Source organism: Erpetoichthys calabaricus, chromosome 2 (genome assembly GCF_900747795.2).
Source record: "Erpetoichthys calabaricus chromosome 2, fErpCal1.3, whole genome shotgun sequence".
Classification (NCBI taxonomy): domain Eukaryota; kingdom Metazoa; phylum Chordata; class Cladistia; order Polypteriformes; family Polypteridae; genus Erpetoichthys; species Erpetoichthys calabaricus.
Window position 1 is genome coordinate 6972415 of NC_041395.2, and position 21767 is coordinate 6994181.

The 21767-nt window shown below is 47.7% G+C and overlaps 1 protein-coding gene across 1 annotated transcript in view; it reads right to left on the reverse strand.

Annotated features, from left to right (window-relative positions):
- The window catches only part of ldlrad3 (low density lipoprotein receptor class A domain containing 3), a 109545-nt gene extending 87993 nt beyond the window's left edge, over positions 1-21552 (reverse strand). The window contains exon 1 of the mRNA XM_051923621.1: positions 21253-21552. Coding sequence (XP_051779581.1) covers positions 21253-21304 — 52 coding nt within the window. The 5' untranslated portion in view covers positions 21305-21552. The remainder of the gene's footprint in view (positions 1-21252) is intronic.
- Between the last annotated feature and the right edge of the window lie 215 nt (positions 21553-21767).

Consider the following 21767-nt stretch of genomic DNA (forward strand, 5'->3'; position numbering starts at 1 on the left):
CTCTCCTCCAGCCTAACAACGCTGAGTGACACTGAAGTTCTGTGACAAACCCAAGAAGGACGACTGGCCAGGTGACACAAGGCCGGCTTTTCACCTCGGACCTCCACTCGCACCTCAGGTGACGACAATGTCATTTCATTTTACCCTCCAGCCCTTCTTACGCCTGCTTAGTCCAGTCATTGGGTCAGTAGGGGCTTCAGTGTAGTTGGTAGGGCGCCAGCCCTTCTGTAGTCCCATCCCCCCCATTTATGCTGCCAGCCTGCTGCCCATTCCACCCACGGGCACGTCTCCTTACTTCATTGTCTCCGAGAAGAGGGAGCAGTCGGGCGAAATGTCTGCTGGCACCGCAGCTGGTAATGATGACAAGACCACCTGCGGCATGACATGTCATGTCGAGATCTTATGAAGAAAAAGACAGCGAGGTTTGTGTTACAAATTTAGAGGAGGACGACGCCTGTTTGAAATGCTGGAAGCGGCGAAAATCAAATGGCCACCACTGGAGGGCGACAAACGGTGATAAGTGGACTCCATCAGATGATGATGACGATGATGATGACCTAGGACCACCAGCATGGCCAGCACACGCCACCAAACACATTTGTCACTTGTCTGGACACTGGAGGGCCATCGAGGGTCTCCCTGAAGCTCAGTGGTCACACCTCAGCACATCTGGACCACCCAGATGGCGAGGATGACCACAAGGCTCCTGGTTGAATGCCCCCCACTGACTCACAGCGGACCCCAGAGGAAGTCAGTTACAAAAAGAAAACACAAAGTAGTGCTTGGAAAGGCGCTATATAAAAACACAAAGCATTCACACCCCCAACTCACTAAGTGACCCAGAGGGAGTCCAATCCAATGCCCTGACTACAGCGGTGCAGAGCCAAAGCTGAAGTACAGCTTGGGATGGAAAGGCGCTATATAAAATCAAGGCTGTTTCATTTTTCAGAATATCAGAAGGATTTTGAACATTTCCTTAAAATAACATTAAGCCGGTCGCAGTGGGTAGCGCTGCTGCCTCGCAGTTGGGAGACCTGGGGACCTGAGGTTTGCTTCCCGGGTCCTCCCTGCGTGGAGTTTGCATGTTCTCCCCGTGTCTGTCTGGGTTTCCTCCCACAGTCCAAAGACATGCAGGTTAGGTGGATTGGTGATTCTAAATTGGCCCTAGTGTGTGCTTGGTGTGTGGGTGTGTTTGTGTGTGTCCTGCGGTGGGTTGGCACCCTGCCCTGGATTGGTTCCTGCCTTGTGCCCAGTGTTGGCTGGGATTGGCTCCAGCAGACCCCCGTGACCCTGTGTTCGGATTCATCGGGTTGGAGAATGGATGGATGGATAACATTAAGCCAAATCTGTGTAAGCCCCCTCTAACTGTCCACTGACCACACACACCCTAACCCTTTCACTTTGCTGCATTTCTTTGATTTGCTCACAGAACACTGATGCTCTCGGAGATGAGACCCGCTGGGCACCACACGCCACATTAAGAGGGGGCACTTCTGAAACATGTCAGCAACAGATCTGGGTCACCGGTGCGCTAAGCAGTCCAACAGGACACCAGGTGGCCACGTGGTACACAAACGAGGACATGTCTGGTACCGTATATGGTGGCCATCTGGACCGCAGACCTGCAGAATTGAAGGGTGACAAGAGAGTCAAACAAAACTCCATACTGGCCCTGGGGGGGGGCGTGGCATGGTGAGGACTCGGCGGGCAGGCCACACAAGAGTGTGCAGGGACCCGGGCGACCCAAATTTCATGATTGAGGTTTCGATTTTACAGGCAAATCGTGAGCATCAAATGTTTGACCAAATTTTCATTCCATTAGGATCACATCATTTCACGTCACGTCATATCATGTCACATCATGTCACTTCACGTCAGGTCACTCCACTTGTCGCCTTTATGGTTTGAATTGTCATCAATGAAATCCTCCTGTTTATTATGGCTGCCTGCCCCTGCGATTGGGGGGGGGGGGGGGGTATGGGGCTCATGACAAAACGAAAAGCCACAGGAGCAACGCCAGGTTCCTGCAAAGAGGGGCTCCAATTCAGAAGGTGAGAGCACCCGCCCACCCGACTGCCCGTCACTTCAAATGACTTGGAGACGGCAGAAGGAAAGCAACGCGTCTGGAAATCAGAAAACATGACAACAACAACAAAAAAAGACACGTCGGGTATTTGTGATGTCTGAAAGGCAGCAGTGTGAGCTCCTGATTACGGGCGGAGGCGGGTGACCGGCGTGGCATCAGGGGGACGTTAAGGAGACCATCCAAAAGTGACCCGAACAAGCATCTGTGTGTGTGTGTCTACATTCATGATTGTGTGTTTGTGTGCATGCGTGTGACTCCATATACACTCGTGTGTGGTGCACATGTGCTTGAGTCTTCACGCACGCTTGTCTGTGTCTCTGTATGCACTCGGTGTGTGTGTGTGTGTGTGTGTGTGTGTGTGTGCACTCATGTCTGACTCTGCATGCGAGTGTGTGTAGGTGTGTTAATGTGCAGACCCCTGTGTCTCTAGGCATGCTTGGGTAGATGTCTGCTCTGCATGTGTGTGTGTGTGTGTGTGTGCATACTTCTCTGTAACAATAATAACAACAATATAAATAATAATAATGGGCAGCATGGTGGCGCAGTGGGTAGCGCTGATGCCTTGCAATAAAGAGATCTGAGGTTCCCTTCCCGGGTCCTCCCTGCGTGGAGTTTGCATGTTCTCCCCGTGTCTAAGTGGGTTTCCTCCCACACTCCAAAGACATGCAGGTTAGGGGCATTGGCAAACCTAAATTGTCCCGAGTGTGTGCGTGTGTGTTCCCTGCCCGGGGTTTGTTTCCTGCCTTGCACCCTGTGTTGTCTGGGATTGGCTCCAGCAGACCCCCGTGACCCTGTAGTTAGGATATAGCGGGTTGGAAAATGGATGGATAATAATACTAAATGTTATTTAGATAGCACCTGTCCCATACTCAGGTGTGTGTCTGTGTCTCTGTTTGCTCTCACATAGCGTGTGTGTGTGTGTGTCCTGTCTGCATGTGAGGGTGTGTAGGTGTGTCTGTATGCACACGTGTGTGTGTGTGTCCACATGCATGCTGCTCTGTGTCTTCATATGTGCTCAGGTATGCAAGTGACTGCAAGTGAGTGTGTGTGTGTGTGTATCCAGGTCTGCACCGGAGTGTGTGTAGGTGTGTGTCTGTGTGACGTGCTTATGTCTGTTTGTAGAAATGTGTCTCATTCCGCACTCGGGTGGTCTGCACATCTCTACGCATGCTGCTCTGTGCCTTTATATGTACTCGTGTGTGTGTGTGTGTGTGTGTGTGTGTGTTGTATTCACCCGTGTACACATTTATACGCGTGCTTGTGTGTGTGTGTGTGTGCGCGCATGATGCATGTTTAGGGTCCGTGTACACGTTATTATATAAAGTGGTTGCGTGGCTGCACGTAAGTGCAGGGTGGCAGTGCAGAGGCCAGCAGCTCCACATTGGCACTTGGCAGGTCGCGGGTAATAAGAGCGCCACACGTGCCAAGGTATAAACTGTGGGAAAAGAAGAGGAAAGAAACCAAAGAGATGGGCGGCTAAGGAGGAAGAGTGGCAGTGCAGAGCCAAGCGAGCGAGCGAGCGGTCAGGTAGCGGACTACGAGAGGAGCACCAAAGTGCCTCATCCACCAGGCCACACCTTTGCCAGTTTTTCTGGGGGTGAGTGACGCTTGCGAGTGGCGGGGGGATGATGGGGGCCCCAGTGGTGGCAAGCTGAGCTGGAAGGACAACTGCGCTTGTCGGTGGGCATCTCTGCTGGCTGAGCAGACCCTGCTGGGTGGTCTTGATGGAGGCACCGAGGCTCAGTGTTGGTTTAAGATCCTGCCTGTTTAGTAGGCCTGCTTTTAATCTGTCATGGGATTTATTTGCGGGAGATTTTAATCTCACTCTTTGTGTTTATTTATTATGGACCACCACACTGCTCACTTTGTTAACAAAAGCACTTTGCACATTTTGAACCCGTCTCTGCCATGCTATGTGTCCTCATTGTCCTCTCCATCCTTGGCCTACGACTATCGACGTCCTGGGTTCAAGGGAGTATGCGAGCTGCAGCCAACCCGGACGTCACACACGTATGTGTGTAAAACTGTAGGACCCTGCCATGCACTCATGCGTGTGTGTGTGTCTATGCATGTGTGCCATGCTTTCCAGTCCAGTGTCCACCACTTACTGGTATTAAGCCCACCTTCCTCTTCATCATGTTTTTTGATCCATTGGTGCTCTTCATTGTGGCCCACTTTAACTCCTTCAAGCCTACCAGTGGCCGGTTGTTCAGATTTGACCCTCAGGGCACTGAAGCGGGCACCTCGGCCTTCCTGAGGTCAGTCTGTCGATTGGCTGAATGGCGTCTTCCCCTCCAGACGTCTCTTTCATTCTAACGAGTACAAACTCCAAGCTGCAAATCAAACTCGGGGCCCCTGAGCTGTGACACGGTGGCAGTGTAAATCACTGGGAGATGGCACTGGGTACCACTCTGCCTCCATCCACTTTCCCTCTCATGATGAAGCCCATCACCCCCTAGCATTTTGCCTCATCTCAGGACATTTTAGGATGGGGGATGGTCAAGAATGTCACCCAATGGGGGAGACTGAAAGGGGACTTTAGAATCGGAGATGTGACAGTCGCTGACCCAAACTGTCTTCACCTACTGGCAGGCAGTGTGGCGTAGTGGTTAAGGCTTTGCACTTCAGACCTTTAGACTGTGGGTTCAAATCCCACTTCTGACACCACTGTATGACCCTGAGGAAGTCACTTCACATCGGAATCTCAAATGTCGTACGTCACCTTGGATGAAAGGGGAAAGAGGACTCGGAACTGGAGGTGTGCCACGTCTGACAGTCGCTGACCCAAACTGGCAGGCAGTGTGATAAAGTGATTAAGGCTTTGGGTTTAAATCCCACTACTGACACTATTGTCACCACATGGGGGGAGAATGGAAGGGTGTGACAGTCGCTGACCCCTAATGTCCTCACCTACTGCAAGGCAGAGTGGCACAGGGGTTAAAGCTTGTGGGTTTAAATCCCACTACTGACACCACAGGGTGACCATGAAGGAGACCCGCCTGGCCTCCTATTGGAGAAACAAAAGAAATGTCACCAATTGTATGTCAAATGTCATAAGTCGCCAAGTAAGTAAATGTCCTTTCCCAGCTTTTTAACACCCCACACCCCACCCCCCCCCCACGTCCCGGCAGGGTGGTCTTTGGGGGGCCGATGGGACTTTGTCAGTAACGTTTGTTGGCAGTTAAAGTCCACACAGAGTGACCTCACTTGTACACAAACCTGCAGCAACTAAAAACAAATCAAAATGCATGTCAGGATACGGCGCCGCACTTTACGACACGAAACGCTGCGTCTGATTGGCCCTCAAAGACCTCGGTGTCCCTTAATGTGCTCGCTGATCAAGGGGGCTGTCCGTTACAATAAGCAAAAAGATTAACGTGGCTAATGATGGCAGCTCCTGAATGCCCACCACGTGCCACTTGGCTCCTTCGCCATTAAATCAGAATGAAATTCTCTCTGTTGAACATGTGACTTCAATTTGCGTAAAACTGAAGAGTGCAGACGCGTCAGAAGGAAAACTCAAAATCGGTCATTTTTAGTAGGCAAGGATGACGTCAATGCCACCCTGAAAGACAAAAAACTCTCGTGCGAGGTCATAAAATAACAGACGGCGTCACGAAATTCAACGTACTCTGAAAGGAGGGGGCCCAGCGCTGGCTTTTGTTGAGCCCCGTCTGGGTTTTTTATTTAAAAATTTAAAAGCGTTTTTTAGTATACGTGACACGGTATATTAACACTGACCGAGGCTGCTGAGCACTGTGAACGCACTCAGTACGCGTGCCACACAGGTACAGAAGGCATTCGCGGTCCACACTGGGCACACCCTGGGCAGCAGGACTGGTGGCCACCTCACTGCCAGGCTGCAGCATCTCTGACAGATGGCGCACCTTCCAATCCTGACATGCCGCTTGCACTCGACTCTCTCTCTCTCTCTCTCGCCACCGAATGTCTCACTCCAGAAGGCAAAGATTTCTAATGAAGTGGTAACAGTCAATGAAGACTCCGATGAGGAAGAATAAAAATCAAAAGTAATTAACGTACCTGTCAAAACTGCTTCATTGTGTTTAATGTATAGAGTCTGGTTTCATTTGAGTGTGGGGTCTTTGTCGTTTTTAGGAAGCCCCCCCCATCCCTAGTGAGCATGTGCGGTGCAAATCGGCCCGGCGATGCCGATCAGGGAGACACACTCACCTGTGAGCTGGAACGCCTGCCCCCTTGAGACACTTATGACGTATTTCATGTTATGGTGAGGGTGACTTCTGTAATGAGGCCCTCAGAATGAGAAGCTTCTTCATTCATGGCAGGGTGAGGTTTAGGTGGGGGGGGTAACTTCTCATATCATGGACAAGCCAGGAGTGGATCTTGTATCATCCACCCTAAAAGGAACCCCAAGAATGAAACCCACACCCCGGTGGTCCTACCATCCCACACTAACACCTTCCCATAGGTTTATTACCCTCCTCAGCGTTATGTTTACCCCTGGAAAACCGTCCAAAAAATGTTATTACGTTTAACGGAAAACACAGACATACCAAAAATGTCGACAGAATTATAATAGGAGAGGTCCGTCGAGTGTCTACTGCTGTCCTGATGCAGATTTGGTACACGTCCTTCGTATGCCATGTTTGGAGACCGTCACCAATGCACGGCCCTCAGAGACACTCGGGGTTAACCGTCTTTACATGGAACCCCGAGCCCAAGAGACGCCATTTCGCGGGCTGATCCTCCCATAGGAGCCTTTATTATGGACACAGACGACAGCCACATCTCTCATCGGACACCTTCAGCTGTAACTTGTGTCAACTCATGGCCACTTTATTTGGTACACACTGCGAGTACCTGCCTGGACCCCCTTTTGTTTTCAGTACTGCCATAATTCTTGATGGCGTAAGATTCAGCAAGGTGCTGGAAACATTTGGTTCATATTGACATGACAGCATCAGGCATTTGTCCATCCAGGATGCGAATCTCCCGTTCCAGCACATCCCACAGGTGCTCTACTGGATTGAAGTCTGGTGACTGAGGAGGCCATTGGAGTCCAGTGAGCTCCTTGTCATGTTCAAGAAACCAGTTGGAGATGATCTGAGCTTTGTGACATGATGGGTTATCCTGCTGGAAGGAGCCATCAGAAGATGAAGACACTGCAGTCATGAAGGGATGGACATGGACAGCAACAATACTCAGGTAGGCTGTGGCATTTAAACGATGCTCAGTTGGTACTAAGGCGCCCAAAGTCAGTCAGTCATTGTCCAACCCGCAATATCCTAACTACAGGGTCACGGGGGTCTGCTGGAGCCAATCCCAGCCAACACAGGGCGCAAGGCAGGAACAAATCCTGGGCAGGGTGCCAGCCCACCGCAGGGCACACACACTAGGGACAATTTAGGATCACCAATGCACCTCACCTGCATGTCTTTGGACTGTGGGAGGAAACCCATGCAGACACAGGGAGAACATGCAAACTCCACACAGGAAGGAACCTGGGAAGCGAACCCGGGTCTCCTAACTGTGACACAGCAGCACTACCCACTGCGCCATTATGCCACCTGGGGCCCAAAGTATGCCCAGAAAATATCAACCATACCATTACAGCACCACCAGCACCCTGAACTGTTGATACCAGTCAGGGATAGATCCCTGCTTTCTATGTTGTTGACCCCACCAATCCGAAGGTCACAGCAGAAATCATTTTTCCAATCTTCTATTGTCCACTTTTGGTGAGCCGTGTGAATTGAAGCCTCAGTTCCCTGTTCTTAGCTGACAGGAGTGTCACCCAGGGTGGTCACCTGCTGCTGTAGCCCCCCACCTGCTTCAAGGTCTGACATGTTGTGTGTTCAGAGCTGCTCTTCTGCACACCTTGCTTGTAACGAGTGATGATTTCAGTTCCTGTTGCCTTTCTGTCAGCTCGAACCAGTCTGGCCATTCTCTTCTGACCTCTGGCATCAACAAGACAACTGCCGCTCACTGGATATTTTCCCCCTTTTTCGGACCACTCCCTGTAAACCCTACAAATGGCTGTGCGTGAAGATCCCAGTAGATCAGCAGTTTGTGAAATCCTCACAGCAGCCCGTCTGGCACCACCAGCCCTGCCACCACATTCAAAGTCACTTTAGTCCTCTGTCTTCCCCATTGTGATGCTCAGTTTGAACGTCAGCAGGTTGTCTTGACAACGTCTACATGCTGCCCTGTGATTGGCTGATTAGAGGTTTGTGTTAACAATCATTTGAACAGGTGTACCTAATAAAGTGGCCGGCGAGTGTGTGTCACCAACTAAACCCTTACATCTGATTCAGCTTAAGGGTGACTCTCGTACTCGAGGACATCAATGGAAATTAAGGGGAAGGGCGTTGAGCACCGAAGTCAGGAAGATCTTCTTTAGGCAAAGAGTTGTGGGACCTGGAGATGATCAGGATGAGATATGAAGACAGCTGAGCCATTAGCGAAATAATACGGCTTGATGGACTGAATGGTCTCCTCTCATTGGTCAAATTTCTTATGTATGATCCTACTGGTAAATTCAGTATTAAACAACATCTAAAAATCTAAAAATTCTTGTAGGAACTGCAAGGTGAAACGGGGAGACGGCTAGCGGACCATTTAAGGGAGAAAGTCTGGACCGTTCAGATCAAAGGCTTCACTGGTCGTAGAACACTTTACCAGGCTGGTCACCGCAGTTCGGTCATACTGTGTCCTTTCATGCATCCATTTCACTGTCCGATGACCAACTGACATCATCGTCATCATCACTATCGCCCGATTCAATGAATTGTTCATCTTCACATCGCTTGATCTCTCTGCTTGTGTTCATTCCCAGGGCTATAAAGACACTTTACAAAGAACAACAGAAGCTGCTCCTGCCTGGGCCCTCACACATCTCTCCAGGTCTTCATGACTTGCTAAATCTCGCCCTCCACCTTCTCTAATGGCAGCTTTATCTCACCTCGTCTCCCCTCCCTGCTCTTTTCCTTTCCAGTTGCACACCTGATGAAGTCTTTACTGCCGAAACGTTGTGCCTTTTACTGTCTTTCCTTTTCTGCATGAACATACCGTATATACTCACGTTTAAGTTCTCCCGCGCATAAGATGGGACTTGATTTTACCGTATAATTTCCGGTATTTTCCGAAGTCAACTTATACGATGGACATGATAAAACTCCCGCTATTGGTCTAAGAGATTACGATATGCTAACGCTCACTTGAGAGAGTAACCACATGGCACACGGCCTTTATTAAGTGACCACACGGTAAGACCCGAACTATTCCAAAGCGACGTTTGCACTGTTTTGTGTTTTTTGTATCTCACACGCCTTTATCGTAAGAGCATCCCCTTATCTACGATGGAGCGTTCGATCAGAAGGAAATATGAAGCTGGTTTTAAATGAAAAGTCGTTGAATTGGCGAAAGAAATTGGTAACAAAATTCAATGTGTCTGAGAAACTGATGTGTTGTATTACGTGTTGTATTTTTGAACGGGTGTATAAGTCGGGCTCTGATTTTATGATCGATTTTCCAGGTTTCAAGACCCGACTTATACACGAGTACATACAGTAATCCATCCATCCATCCATCCATTTTCCAACCCGCTGAATCCGAACACAGGGTCACGGGGGTCTGCAGGAGCCAATCCCAGCCAACACAGGGCACAAGGCAGGAACCAATCCCGAGCAGGGTGCCAACCCACCGCAGCATACGGTAATCTTGAACCTTTTTTTTCCATTTACATGTTAAGTGTGAATTAACCTGTGTGACGCAAATGTCTCAGTTCTAGTTAAAGTCAGCAGCTTTCAGGAATTTCAACGTGTAATTCGATTACGGTGAAGCGTGACCTGAACTCCATTGAAAAGCTTTTAGCAAGATGAGCGACGACACCCGCACTTCGGAGGAGGTCATCCACCTGAATCTAAGCCTGGACTTGGACGGGAGACCATCTAGGAAAAGCTTGGGTTGGTGTTGGTGAGGCCAGCAGGGGGCGCTTACCCTGTGGTCTGAATGTGGGGTCCTGATGCCCCAGTGTGGTGGTGGGGACACTGTGCTGTGAATGAGACGCAAAACCGAGGTCCTGACTCTCTGTCGTCATTAAAGATACCTGGGCATCCTCTGTAAATAGTGGGGGTTCACCATGGCCTAGTCATTCTGGCCTCCTAATCATCCCCCATGCCATTCTCTCTCACCCCTGCACCACCTAACAGCTAATGTGTGGTGTGGCATACTGGAACAAAAATGGTTGCCGTCACATCATCCAGGTGGGTGCTACACATTAGAGATTCTTGAAGGGGCTTCCCACTCTCTTCTGCACTTTGAGTAGTTAGAAGAGTGCCATATTAATGTAAAGAATTATTATTATTAACAGCAGATGAGCCCTGCATGAGGTTCCCATTATGTTTCTTAAGTAATTATAATTTGTATTGAACATGACATATTGTTCATTTTTGTGTTTTCATTTATCAATTTAAATTAATTGAAATTATCGATTCTGATGGGCCGCCGCCCCGTCCAGGTGTTTTTCCTGCCCTGAAACCTATGATGGCTGGCATTGGTCCAGCTGGCCCATGACCTTGCACTGGACGAACGGGTTAAGAAAATGGAAGGTTGGGTGGATAGTTTTTGAAATTTGAGGCGTTAAGGGTTGGATGGCAGACTGGTGCATGTGGCATCGGCCATTGGGGTCTGACTCTTTGATCGGGCGTCTACCATCTGTTTCTGTTCTCCCATTGTCACGATGTGAAAGGAAACAAAGGAGATCAAGGGGTGATAATATAATTATTGCGTATGCTTTCCTTATTATAAAGTAGGCTTTATCTTAAGGAGTAGCATGAAGAGTTCAGCAAGCCAGGGGGTTGAAATTAAGAAATTAATGAGGAGAAAAAAATTACGTAGGTGACGATGGAAGAAAGTGGGGACTCCAAGACTTGATAGTTGTTGAGTACACAGAAAAGGGGAAGAGCAAAACTTAAGAGGTACTGGAAGAACAAGAATACGGTGGAATGAGACTTTTACTTTGGGAATTTAAACTGGCTGTGCTCTCTGCTGCAAACGTCTAACCAATCAGAGTAAATGTCAGGTGACAGCTCATTCACTTATCTATACTGCAATGTGGAGTTCACTGGATGTTCAAACTGTTCTTTCTTCAGCCTCCAGTTAATCCAAAATGCTGCTGCAAGAATTATTACAAGAACAAGAAAATTCGAACACATAACTCCAGTCCTCAAGTCCTTACACTGGCTCCCAGTTAAGTTTAGGGCAGATTTCAAAATCCTCCTTTTAACATATAAAGACTTAAATGGCCGAGGTCTGGCTTACTTATCTGAACTTATCATGACTTACAAACCAGAGCACATATTAAGATCTCAACATGCCGGTCTGCTTAGGATTCTAAAGATTAATAAAATAACAGCGGGAGGTCGAGCTTTTAGTTACAGGACCCCCCTAAACTGTGGAGTTGTCTCCCTGCTACTATAAGAGATGCCCCTTCAGTCTCAGCTTTCAAAGACTCACTACTTCAGTTTAGCACACCCTGACTAGAGCTGCTGATTAACTGTGCAGACTGCATCTCTGTTGTCAGTCATTAGCACTAAAACATAAGTAACATGATAGTTAGAATTGGATACTAACCCTCACCTATTCTGTTTCTCTTCTCGGTACTCAAATGTGGCACTTGGTGCCACTGCCCACCTGCCAAGTTGTTTTACTTGCCTAAAGTAAAGTCATCTCTGATGGAGGATCACAGGAATCATTGGGTAGAGGGGTTCTTTCATCGGATTGGCTGGCCCAGTGCTGACTGAGCTGTGGAATAGCCAATAGGGGGAGGCGGCTTGATAGCTGAGATCTCCAGGACTCTGAGCAAATCCAAATCATATTATGGGATATCATCTACTGTTGAATTCTGCTCTGTAACTGTAATATTCCTATTGTACTATTGTATTGTACTGACTATGACTTGTGTTCTGTTCTGTGTATTGTGTTGTATTGTATTGTATTGTCCACCCTTTTTTAACACCCACTGCACGCCCAATCTACCTGGGCAGGGGTCTCTCTTTGAATCGACTTTCCCGAGGTTTCTTTTTTTCCCCCTACTAGGGTCTTTTTCTGGTCTTCTTAGAGAGTCAATGCTGGGGGGCTGTCAGAAGGCAGGGCCTGTTAAAACCCATTGCGGCCTTCCTTGTGTGATATTGGGCTAGTGTACTGTAATTGTATTGCATATGTAAATTCAATTATTTATAAATCTGGGACTGTGACTTTCCTCTGTGACCATTCGGTGGCACTTCTGCTCAAGGACCATCCTTTGGCAGACAGCTGTGTCTGGGCGCTCCCCCTTGAACACCCTGTTTCCTCGGGGTGACTATTTAAATGTATTTATGTTTCTTTGACAGTTTTTGTTTCTTCCACAATGACCAACAACAACAACAGCATAAGAGAGGGCTCGGCTCTATTTTCAGACCGGGTGCCAGTCCGTGAGAGGGTACAATCGCAGGCACATCTACCCAACCATATGTTTAAGTAGAGGTCAGCATTAGTAGACTTTTCTGCCCCTGCTCCTGCCATAGTTTCAATTCCTCCCCAGTTCTGCCCGCTCTCACCCCCTTTCTCCTGTGCCCACAACAGGTTCCACATTCCTGCCGTCTTTTCTAACAGGCACTTGAATTGGGCACACAGCCTAAATCAGGGGTCCCAAACTCCTGGAGGACCACCGTGGCTGCAGGTTTTCATTCTCACCCTTTTCTGAATGAGTGACCTGTTTTTGCTGCTCATTAACTCCTTTTCCATTCATTTTGATTGACTTGCTCTTGAAGACTCGGACCCCTTAATTGTTTCTTTTTCCTTAATTAGCAGCCAAACAATAATGAGGTATAAAATGAGCCAAAACAACTGGTGTCCACCATACAATATCTGAAAATAAAGAAAGGAGAAGGTCTCAGGAATGTCGGCCTGCTCGGGTCCACAAAACATTTGAACAGATCTGCTCTTAGAAAAGAGAAAATCCACAATATCGGACATGTCAGCTGTTACACAATGAGAGCAGCAACAAGCCAAGGAATTAAAGAACGAGTTTAATTAACAACAAGAATCAGCGCCTAATTAAGCAACTGGTTGGAGTGAAATTGGTTGGAGTTTGAGGCCCTGACTTCTGTGGTCTTCTGTTGGCTCCCTCACTTCACATTTCATTTCTGTTTTGGGTGCCATTTATGGAAAGAAATGAAGCATTGAAGAGGAACGAGGAAGAAATTCAAAGGGACAAATATTATAAAATTGCAAATCAATTAAAATGAAAGACAGAGGAGTTAATTAGGAGCAAAAACAGGTCACTAATTAAGAAAAGGGTGAGAATGAAAACATGCAGCCACTGCGGCCCTCCAGGACCGGAGTTTGAGACCCCTGGCCTAAATGGACCCTTAAAATAGTGCGAGTGTCATCACAGTGCAATCAGGGCTGACCGCTTGATATCCTTTTTAAATAATAATAATCCATCCATCCATTTTTCCAACCCGCTGAATCCAAACACAGGGTCACAGGGGTCTGCAGGAGCCAATCCCAGCCAACACAGGGCACAAGGCAGGAACCAATCCCGGGCAGGGTGCCAACCCACCGCAGGACACACACACAGCCACACTAGGGACAATTTAGAATCGTGAATCCACCTAACCTGCATGTCTTTGGACTGTGGGAGGAAACCCACGCAGACACGGGGAGAACATGCAAACTCCACGCAGGGAGGACCCAGGAAGCGAACCCGAGTCTCCTAACTGCAAGGCAGCAGCGCTTCCACTGCGCCACCGTGCCGCCCTAATAATAATAATAATAATAATAAGTCGGGTCCTCCCTGCGTGGAGTTTGCATGTTCTCCCCGTGTCTGCGTGGGTTTCCTCCCACAGTCCAAAGACATGCAGGTTAGGTGGATTGGCGATTCTAAATTGGTCCTAGTGTGTGCTTGGTGTGTGTCCTGTGGTGGGTTGGCACCCTGCCCGGGATTGGTTCCTGCCTTGTGCCCTGTGTTGGCTGGGATTGGCTCCAGCAGACCCCCGTGACCCTGTGTTCGGATTCAGTGGGTTGGTAAATGGATGGATGGATAATAATAAGTAGATAGCAGAATAGATAGGATGACCAGGTGTCCTCCTTCTCCTTGCAATGTCCTCCTTTTGAGACTTTAATCAGAGGCTGGTATTTTTATTAAAATTGCCCAGGATTTTGTCTCGATGGGTGCTTATTATTATTATTTTGAATTATTTTAATGTTATTCTGTTGTTGTTTTTTGCATCAGCGCCACCACATTTTAATAGCAAGGACCCTTTGGCTTAGCCACAGGGTACTCGTGGTCTGTAGCCTGCAATGGCATCACTCTCCCACCATAAAAGAATAAAAGAGCGCAGCACACATAACCTGGCATCTGAATTTGACTAAAATAAAGGGAGCCACCGTTAACAAGGGACAGGCAGTATGGTGTAGCGCTTAAGGCTCTGAATGTCAAACCCTGAGGCTGTGGGTTCAAATCCCACTGCTGACACCACTGTGTGACCCTGAGCAAGTCACATGACCTGCCTCTGCTCCAATTGGAGAAACTAAAGAAATGGAGTCCATTGTATCATACATGTTGTAAGTCGCCTTGGATAAATAAGTAAATGGAAACAGACAAACGGCAGACCTCCAGATTTTGTATGCGACACGTATGTGTGTTGAACCTGCAGTCGGTGTAACTCAACTGTGGCTCGGGCCGGCCGATATATCAATGACATGTACACTCAATCGTCAAACAAAACTTAAATGAAAATAAGGAGCATGGCTTGACTGGACACATCAGCCTATCACAGCACAGAGACTGCCGCAGTTCTAACCAATCGTATGCGACTCTTTTAGGCACCAACAGCCTGTATGTTAAAAATCAAAAAGAAAGGTAAAGTCACAGCAAAGGTGGGCTACGGTAGCAGAGCCCGCCACACGCTGCTGCTGTGGACACACGAGAGTCATGGAAGGAATGAATGGGCGCTCATTCAGGGGGAATCTTTAAGTGTCGGAAAAGAAAAACTCGACAGCTCAGCGGCCACAAAATCCTTAAAAAAAAAAAAAAAGACATTGAGGATGCGCGAAGGTAAAAAGACATCGGTGGTGTGGCGGTCCTTTTGCTGTCTAACGTCTGACTGGTGCTGTGCATCAAAAATGTGTGCCATGTACAACTGGAAATACTGCAGACACTTATTGGACCACCTGAACCCCTGCCATCCCATAGAACATGTGGGCCACCAGGGCTTCCAGTCCCAAAGACCAGGAATGTCAAACTCACCCCGAGGAACTGGCAGCAACGAAGGCTCAGTGACAATCCCTACTGTCGGCTCGTCTCCCTGGCTCGGAATTTGTAAGGCAATGCCTGTTTAAACTGCGTGAACTGACCGCACCAGAGAAGAGCAAATCTGTGTGCTTTATTTTAATTTAGAAATCTCAAATCAGAGCAGAGTTGTCTTTGTTTGACACATGAAGTTTGTTTCCTTGAAGTTACTTTTATTGACGTGACTCTTTTCCAGTCTGAAATGATCAAAACTTGACTATTTTTTACTTGAATTGGTAAATAATAATAAATAATTCTTTACATTTATATAACGCTGTTCTCACTACTCAAAGCGCTGTCCACACAGGGAGGACCCAGGAAGCGAACCCACAATCTCCTTACTGCAAAGCAGCAGCACCACCACTGCGCCACCTGTGAGGGACAAAGCTCTGGTCATTTTCTAAGTTTTGCGATGCACCATCTGTTGGAATGACAAATGCAATGCATAGGTCTCTGTTATATGCCATTTGATATGGGATTTCTGAAAAGCAAAAGGCACAACTTGGCTGTGTGTAAGCGTGCCGCCGTCTTCAGGCACAAAATGGGGATACGTGGGAGGAACAGAAGTGAAGAGAAATGTGACAGAAGGGACTCCTTCAATCTTTCTTCATAACTCATCCCCTGTAGCCCTGGACTCTTCTTGTCTGGACCTTTTCTAGCACTGCTGTGTCTATATGGCGACCAAAACTGCACCCAGGACTCCAGATGAGTCTTCACCAGTGTGTTATAAAGGTTGAGCAGAACCTCCTGTGACTTGTACTCCACACATCAAGGCGCTATATAATCTGACATTCTGTTAGCCTTCTTAATGGCTTCTCAACACTGTCTGGCAGTCAATAGCTTAGAGTCCACTACGACTCCTAAATCCTTCTCATAAGGTGGACTCTCGATTTTCTGACCGGCCATTGTGTATTCAAACCTCACATTTTTACTTCCTATGTGTAATTCTTTACATTTACTGACATTAGATTTTATCTACCACAGCTCTTCACAAGTCTGTCTCCTGTCCAAGTGCTGGAATCAACCCAGTCGCTCTTCTCTGGACCTTCTCTTGTGCTGCTATGTCCTTTTTGTAGCCCGGAGACCCAAATATTGTTCACACTTCACCAGTGTGTTATAAAGGTTGAGCATAACCTCCTGTGACTTGTACTCCACACATCAAGGCGCTATATAACCTGACATTCTGTTAGCCTTCTTAATGGCTTCTGAACACTGTCTGGAAGTCAATAGCTTAGAGTCCACTATGACTCCTAAATCCTTCTCATGAGATGGACTTTCAAGTTTCAGACCTCTCATTTTGTATTCACATTTTTACTTCCTACGTGTAATTCTTTACATTTACTAACATTAAATTTCATCCCCTGTAGCCCTGAATCAGCCGAGTTGCTCTTCTCTGGACCTTCTCTAGTGCTGCTATGTCCTTTTTGTAGCCTGGAGACCCAAACTGTACCCAGGACTCCAGATGAGGCCTCACCAGTGTGTTATAAAGCCTGAGTAGAACCTTCTGTGACTTGTACTCCACACATCAAGGCGCTATATAACCTGACATTCTTTTAGTCTTCTTCATTGCTTCTGAACACTGTCTGGCAGTTGATAGCTTAGTGTCCACTACGACTCCTCAATCCTTCTCATAAGTTGGACTCTCGATTTTCAGACACCCCATTGTGTATTCACACCTCACATTTTTACTTCCTGTTTGTAATTCTTTACATTTACTGACATTAAATTTCATCCCCTGTAGCCCTGAATCAGGAGAGTCGCTCTTCTCTGGACCACCTCTAGTGCTGCTATGTCTTTATGGAGACCTAAACTGCACCCAGGACTCCAGATGAGGCCTCACCAGTGTGTTATAAAGCCTGAGCAGAACCTCCTGTGACTTGTCCCGTCACTCTTTAGTTCCACTGGCATCATCTTACGTTTCACTGAATGTTATTTTTGACACTAGCATGTCATTTAAAAACATCGGGATTGCTCTCCCCTCAACTTTCTCATATACACAGATATGGGGATGGATATTTGAGGAGTAAACTCATCCTAAGGACAAGGATTATATTTTTATATTATGTACATTAAAGAACCATCAACAACAAATCAGATCAAATTAATAATACATTGAACAATTATTATAAAAGTAAAATTGAATAAATTGGACTCTGCAGCTGCAAGAATAAAAGGTCAAGTAGCACTTCTGATTAGCAGAAACAGATCAAAAGTTGATAGAAATCTCCGTTTTGTACCAAATACTTGTGTGTAAAATTTGGTTGACCAAAGTGAAAACGTCCTCAAGTTATTATGTTTACACACACACACACAGAGACAGACACACACACAGAATTCCCAAAATGGCATTTTCAGACTGGGGGGGCGTTGTCTAAAACATCGAGATTCATCAAATATCTCGAAATGTAATTTTCTGGTGATTCCAATACTTTGCATGCGAAAAAGTCAGGGAGGTCTAAAACGATGAGTTTTATCAAAATCTTGACATCGAATTTTTGGACAATTCCATTATTTTTTATACGAGAAAGTTAAAAGGGTTTCCATCCACCCTGGCTGACGATTTTCAAAGTCCTGGGCCTTTGTTCAGAAGCCCTCGCCATTAGTTATAATGGAGCAGTGGAGTGGAGCGCAATGAGCGTTTGCTGTGAAAGCCTCTAATAAGAATGGTGACAGTGGGACTGCTGCTCAAAGGGAACTTCGGCGTCATTACCAGTTAGGATGTCACGATCGCGTCCCGCCTGCTCATGTGATTACAACACTGGTGCATAATTTCAGCCATTAAAAACAGAAAGACCCCCCAGGTGGAGTCACCACTTCACAATCGATGGCGGCTATTCGACGATTGTTTGGAAGGTGCGTCATTTCACACAACAGTGACGTTCCATGGCCTCCGAGGTCCCCAGATCTCACTGTTTGTGATTTTTTTTTTTTCTTTGGGGACATCTTGAAAGCCAAGCGCACTCTGCACGTGTCCGGCGACCATCGCGGAACTAAAAAGGAGGACTGAAGAGGAAATCACCGGCACTCCTCGTGACTCATTACGTCGAGCAATGCAGGCTGTCAGAATGAAACGGACAACACCTTCACGATTCAAAAGCTAAAATGAATATTAAATGAATATTCATTACCACTGTTAATTGCATATCCTGTACAGTACATTTCACCATTAAATTTATTCGTGCATTGAACATCCATTGAAAATTTCACGTTTCCCGGCACCACTCTGTATAAATAGGAAAACAATAAAGGAGCAGAACAATCTTATTAGAAACGATAGAAAGCAATCAGTCAGTCTGTTATTGTCAAACCCGCTATATCCTAACACTGGGTCACGGGGTCTGCTGGAGCCAATCCCAGCCAACACAGGGCACAAGGCAGGAGTAAACCTCAGGCAGGGTGCCAGCCAACCACAGGGCACACACACACACCAAGCACACACCAAGGGCAATTTAGGATCGCCAATGCACCTAACCTGCATGTCTTTGGACTGTGGGAGCAAACCCACGCAGACACGGGGAGAACATGCAAACTCCATGCAGGGAGGACCTGAAAAGGGAAACCAGGTCGTAACTGCAAGGCAGCAGAACTACCACTGCGTCACCGTGCCGCCCTGCAATACATTTTATTCCTCCAAATCTTTTGTGATGCACCATCTGTTGGAATGACAAATGCAATGCATTTTATAACTCCAAATGTTTCCTGATGCGCCATCTGTTGGAATGACAAATGCAATGCATTTTATAACTCCAAATGTTTCCTAATGCGCCATCTGTTGGAATGACAAATGCAATGCATTTTATAACTCCAAATGTTTCCTAATGCGCCATCTGTTGGAATGACAAATGCAATGCATTTTATAACTCCAAATGTTTCCTGATGCGCCATCTGTTGGAATGACAAATGCAATGCATTTTATAACTCCAAATGTTTTGTGATGTGCCATCTGTTGGAATGACAAATGCAATGCATTTTATAACTCCAAATGTTTCCTAATGCGCCATCTGTTGGAATGACAAATGCAATGCATTTTATTACTCCAAATGTTTTGTGATGTGCCATCTGTTGGAATGACAAATGCAATTCATTTTATTACTACAAATGTTTTGTGATTCGCCATGTGTTGAAATGACAAGGTGGTACTGTTGACCAGTTCCAGCTCAGAGCCCTCAATGTGCAGTGCGGTGTGGACAGCATGGGCCTCCCCAAACTCAACCATCATCTCCTTCATCTTGTCCACATGGCTGAAAGCATTAAAACAGTAGCAAAAAAGTAAACCAAGAAGATAAGAAGAAGAGTTTTAAACCCAAGAGCAGTAACTCAAAGGACAGACACACAAACATTCACAGTCAAGTCAGTGGTGATGTTTCTCAAACTGTTATGCAGAAAGTCCATCCAACTTGCCCGGCTTCTCACCCGCTGATCGGCCTCACTGGCATTTCTGATGCCCTCATTTTGGCACAGCTGATTGGTGGCTTCATTTCAACGTGCGCACCAATCACGCACACACACAATAACCTTAGAAGGTTTCTGACCTGAAAATGGCAGCTGGACTTTCTTGGTTTTTATTAATGAAACCATGCAGGATAAAAAAAAAAAAAACTCATCCGAGAGCAACTTCTGCCAACCATCCAAGAACAGTTTGGTGACCAACATGTTGGAGCACCGGGCCATAAGGCAAAAAGTGACAACTGAGTGGCTCGGGGAACAAAATATCAACATTTGGGGTCCATGGCCAGGAAACTCTCCAGACCTTTAATCCCATCGAGAACTTGTGGTCAAACAAAAACCCACCAATTTTGATTCTGCAAGAATGGGCAGCTGCCATCAGTCAGGATTGGGCCCAGAAGTTGACTGCCAGACAGCCTGCCAGGGCGAATTGCAGAGATCTTGAAAACGAAAGAAGGGCCAACACTGCAAATATGGACTCTGCATAAACTTCATGGAATTGTCTTTGAAGCCTTTGAAACTTCTGAACTGTTTGTCATTCTACTTCAGTACACCAGAGAAACATCTGACAGAAAGATCTAAAAACACTGAAGCAGCAGACTGCTTGGCTCATTCTCCAAACTTTGGGCCACGACTGTACATTATATAGCGCCTGGCCAGTGGGCGCCACACTAACTTCTGAATAAGAACACAATAAGACCACCTGACCAGTATCGTTATTATTTATAGCGCCTTTCAAGTTCATCGCCGCCACTGAGCGCAATACAAACCTGAGCAAACCACAAAATATCCGAGTATTAAAATAAAAACTCTTTCCGCGCAAACCCCAAAAGTGTCAAATTAGACTTTTCTGCACGATTCTAGACCCCCCAGTCCATCTATGACAGAAAGTCCGGTCATTCGTGCACGTGCTCGCGGTCACTCCGCCAACTTCTCACGCATCTGACCGCCTCTCGAGCGCCAGCCGCCCGTTGCGTTTTTAAGAAGTTGTCCCGCAGCTCCGGCCTACGCCTGCACCGTCAGCTCTACCCCATAAGACCCCTGTGGACCCTCCGAACCTGCGCCTGGGGTGGGGGGGGAGGCGCACACTTGCAGGCACCGACTGAGGTGTCACAGATCGGACCCTCCTGTCAGTCGCTCCACCAGCATCCCCGCCCCCCTCGCACGGACCCTCCGAGACTTCAAATACAAACACAATCTCAGCGCCGCCAGTCCCAAAGGCAAATAACGGGAAAGCGGCCACTGCTCGGCGCCCCGGGAACTCACGGCGATCGGCCGGTGACACGAAGCTGCCCGGCGCCGCTCCAATCAGGCGAATCGCAAGCTCCGTGTCAAAAGCGCCGATTGCGCACTTCTCCCTCCCGCAAAGAAGAGCCAATCGCCTCGCGCAGACGGCCGTACTTACCGACCGAGCTGGAACCGGAGCCCGAACCGAGGAGCAGGTACCAGATCCACATCCTCCCCGCCGGCCTGCCTCCAGTCCCTCCCGCAGAGGGCCTGCACTTCTCCGAACCAACCCGTTCCACTCTGGTCGCCCTGCTAGTTGTTACTGTTGTTGGTGCTCCTGGCTTAGGGGTGGAGTGGGGGGGAAAGGGGAGCACTGGGGAGGGGGGAGTCGGGGGGGCCGACAAAAGTTGAAAAGTTTTTGCTAAAAAGGAGATGCGAGTCTGTGGGGCTGGCAGTAAAGGGGGAGGGTGAGAGGGAGCGCTCTGACCGTGGGGGCGGGAACCAGGTGTGGGGGAGGAGCGAGGGCGTGGTCCGAGCAGAGGGAGTGGACGTGGAGTAGTCGGAGAGTGGCGGAGGAGGGGGCGTGGTATGTAGGGGCGGGGCCTCGCATCGGCATTGCTTCACACCGCAGAGCCCCGTCTCAAAAAAGCAATAAAACGAGGGGAAGAACGTGCGGGGCGAGGGGGCAGAGAG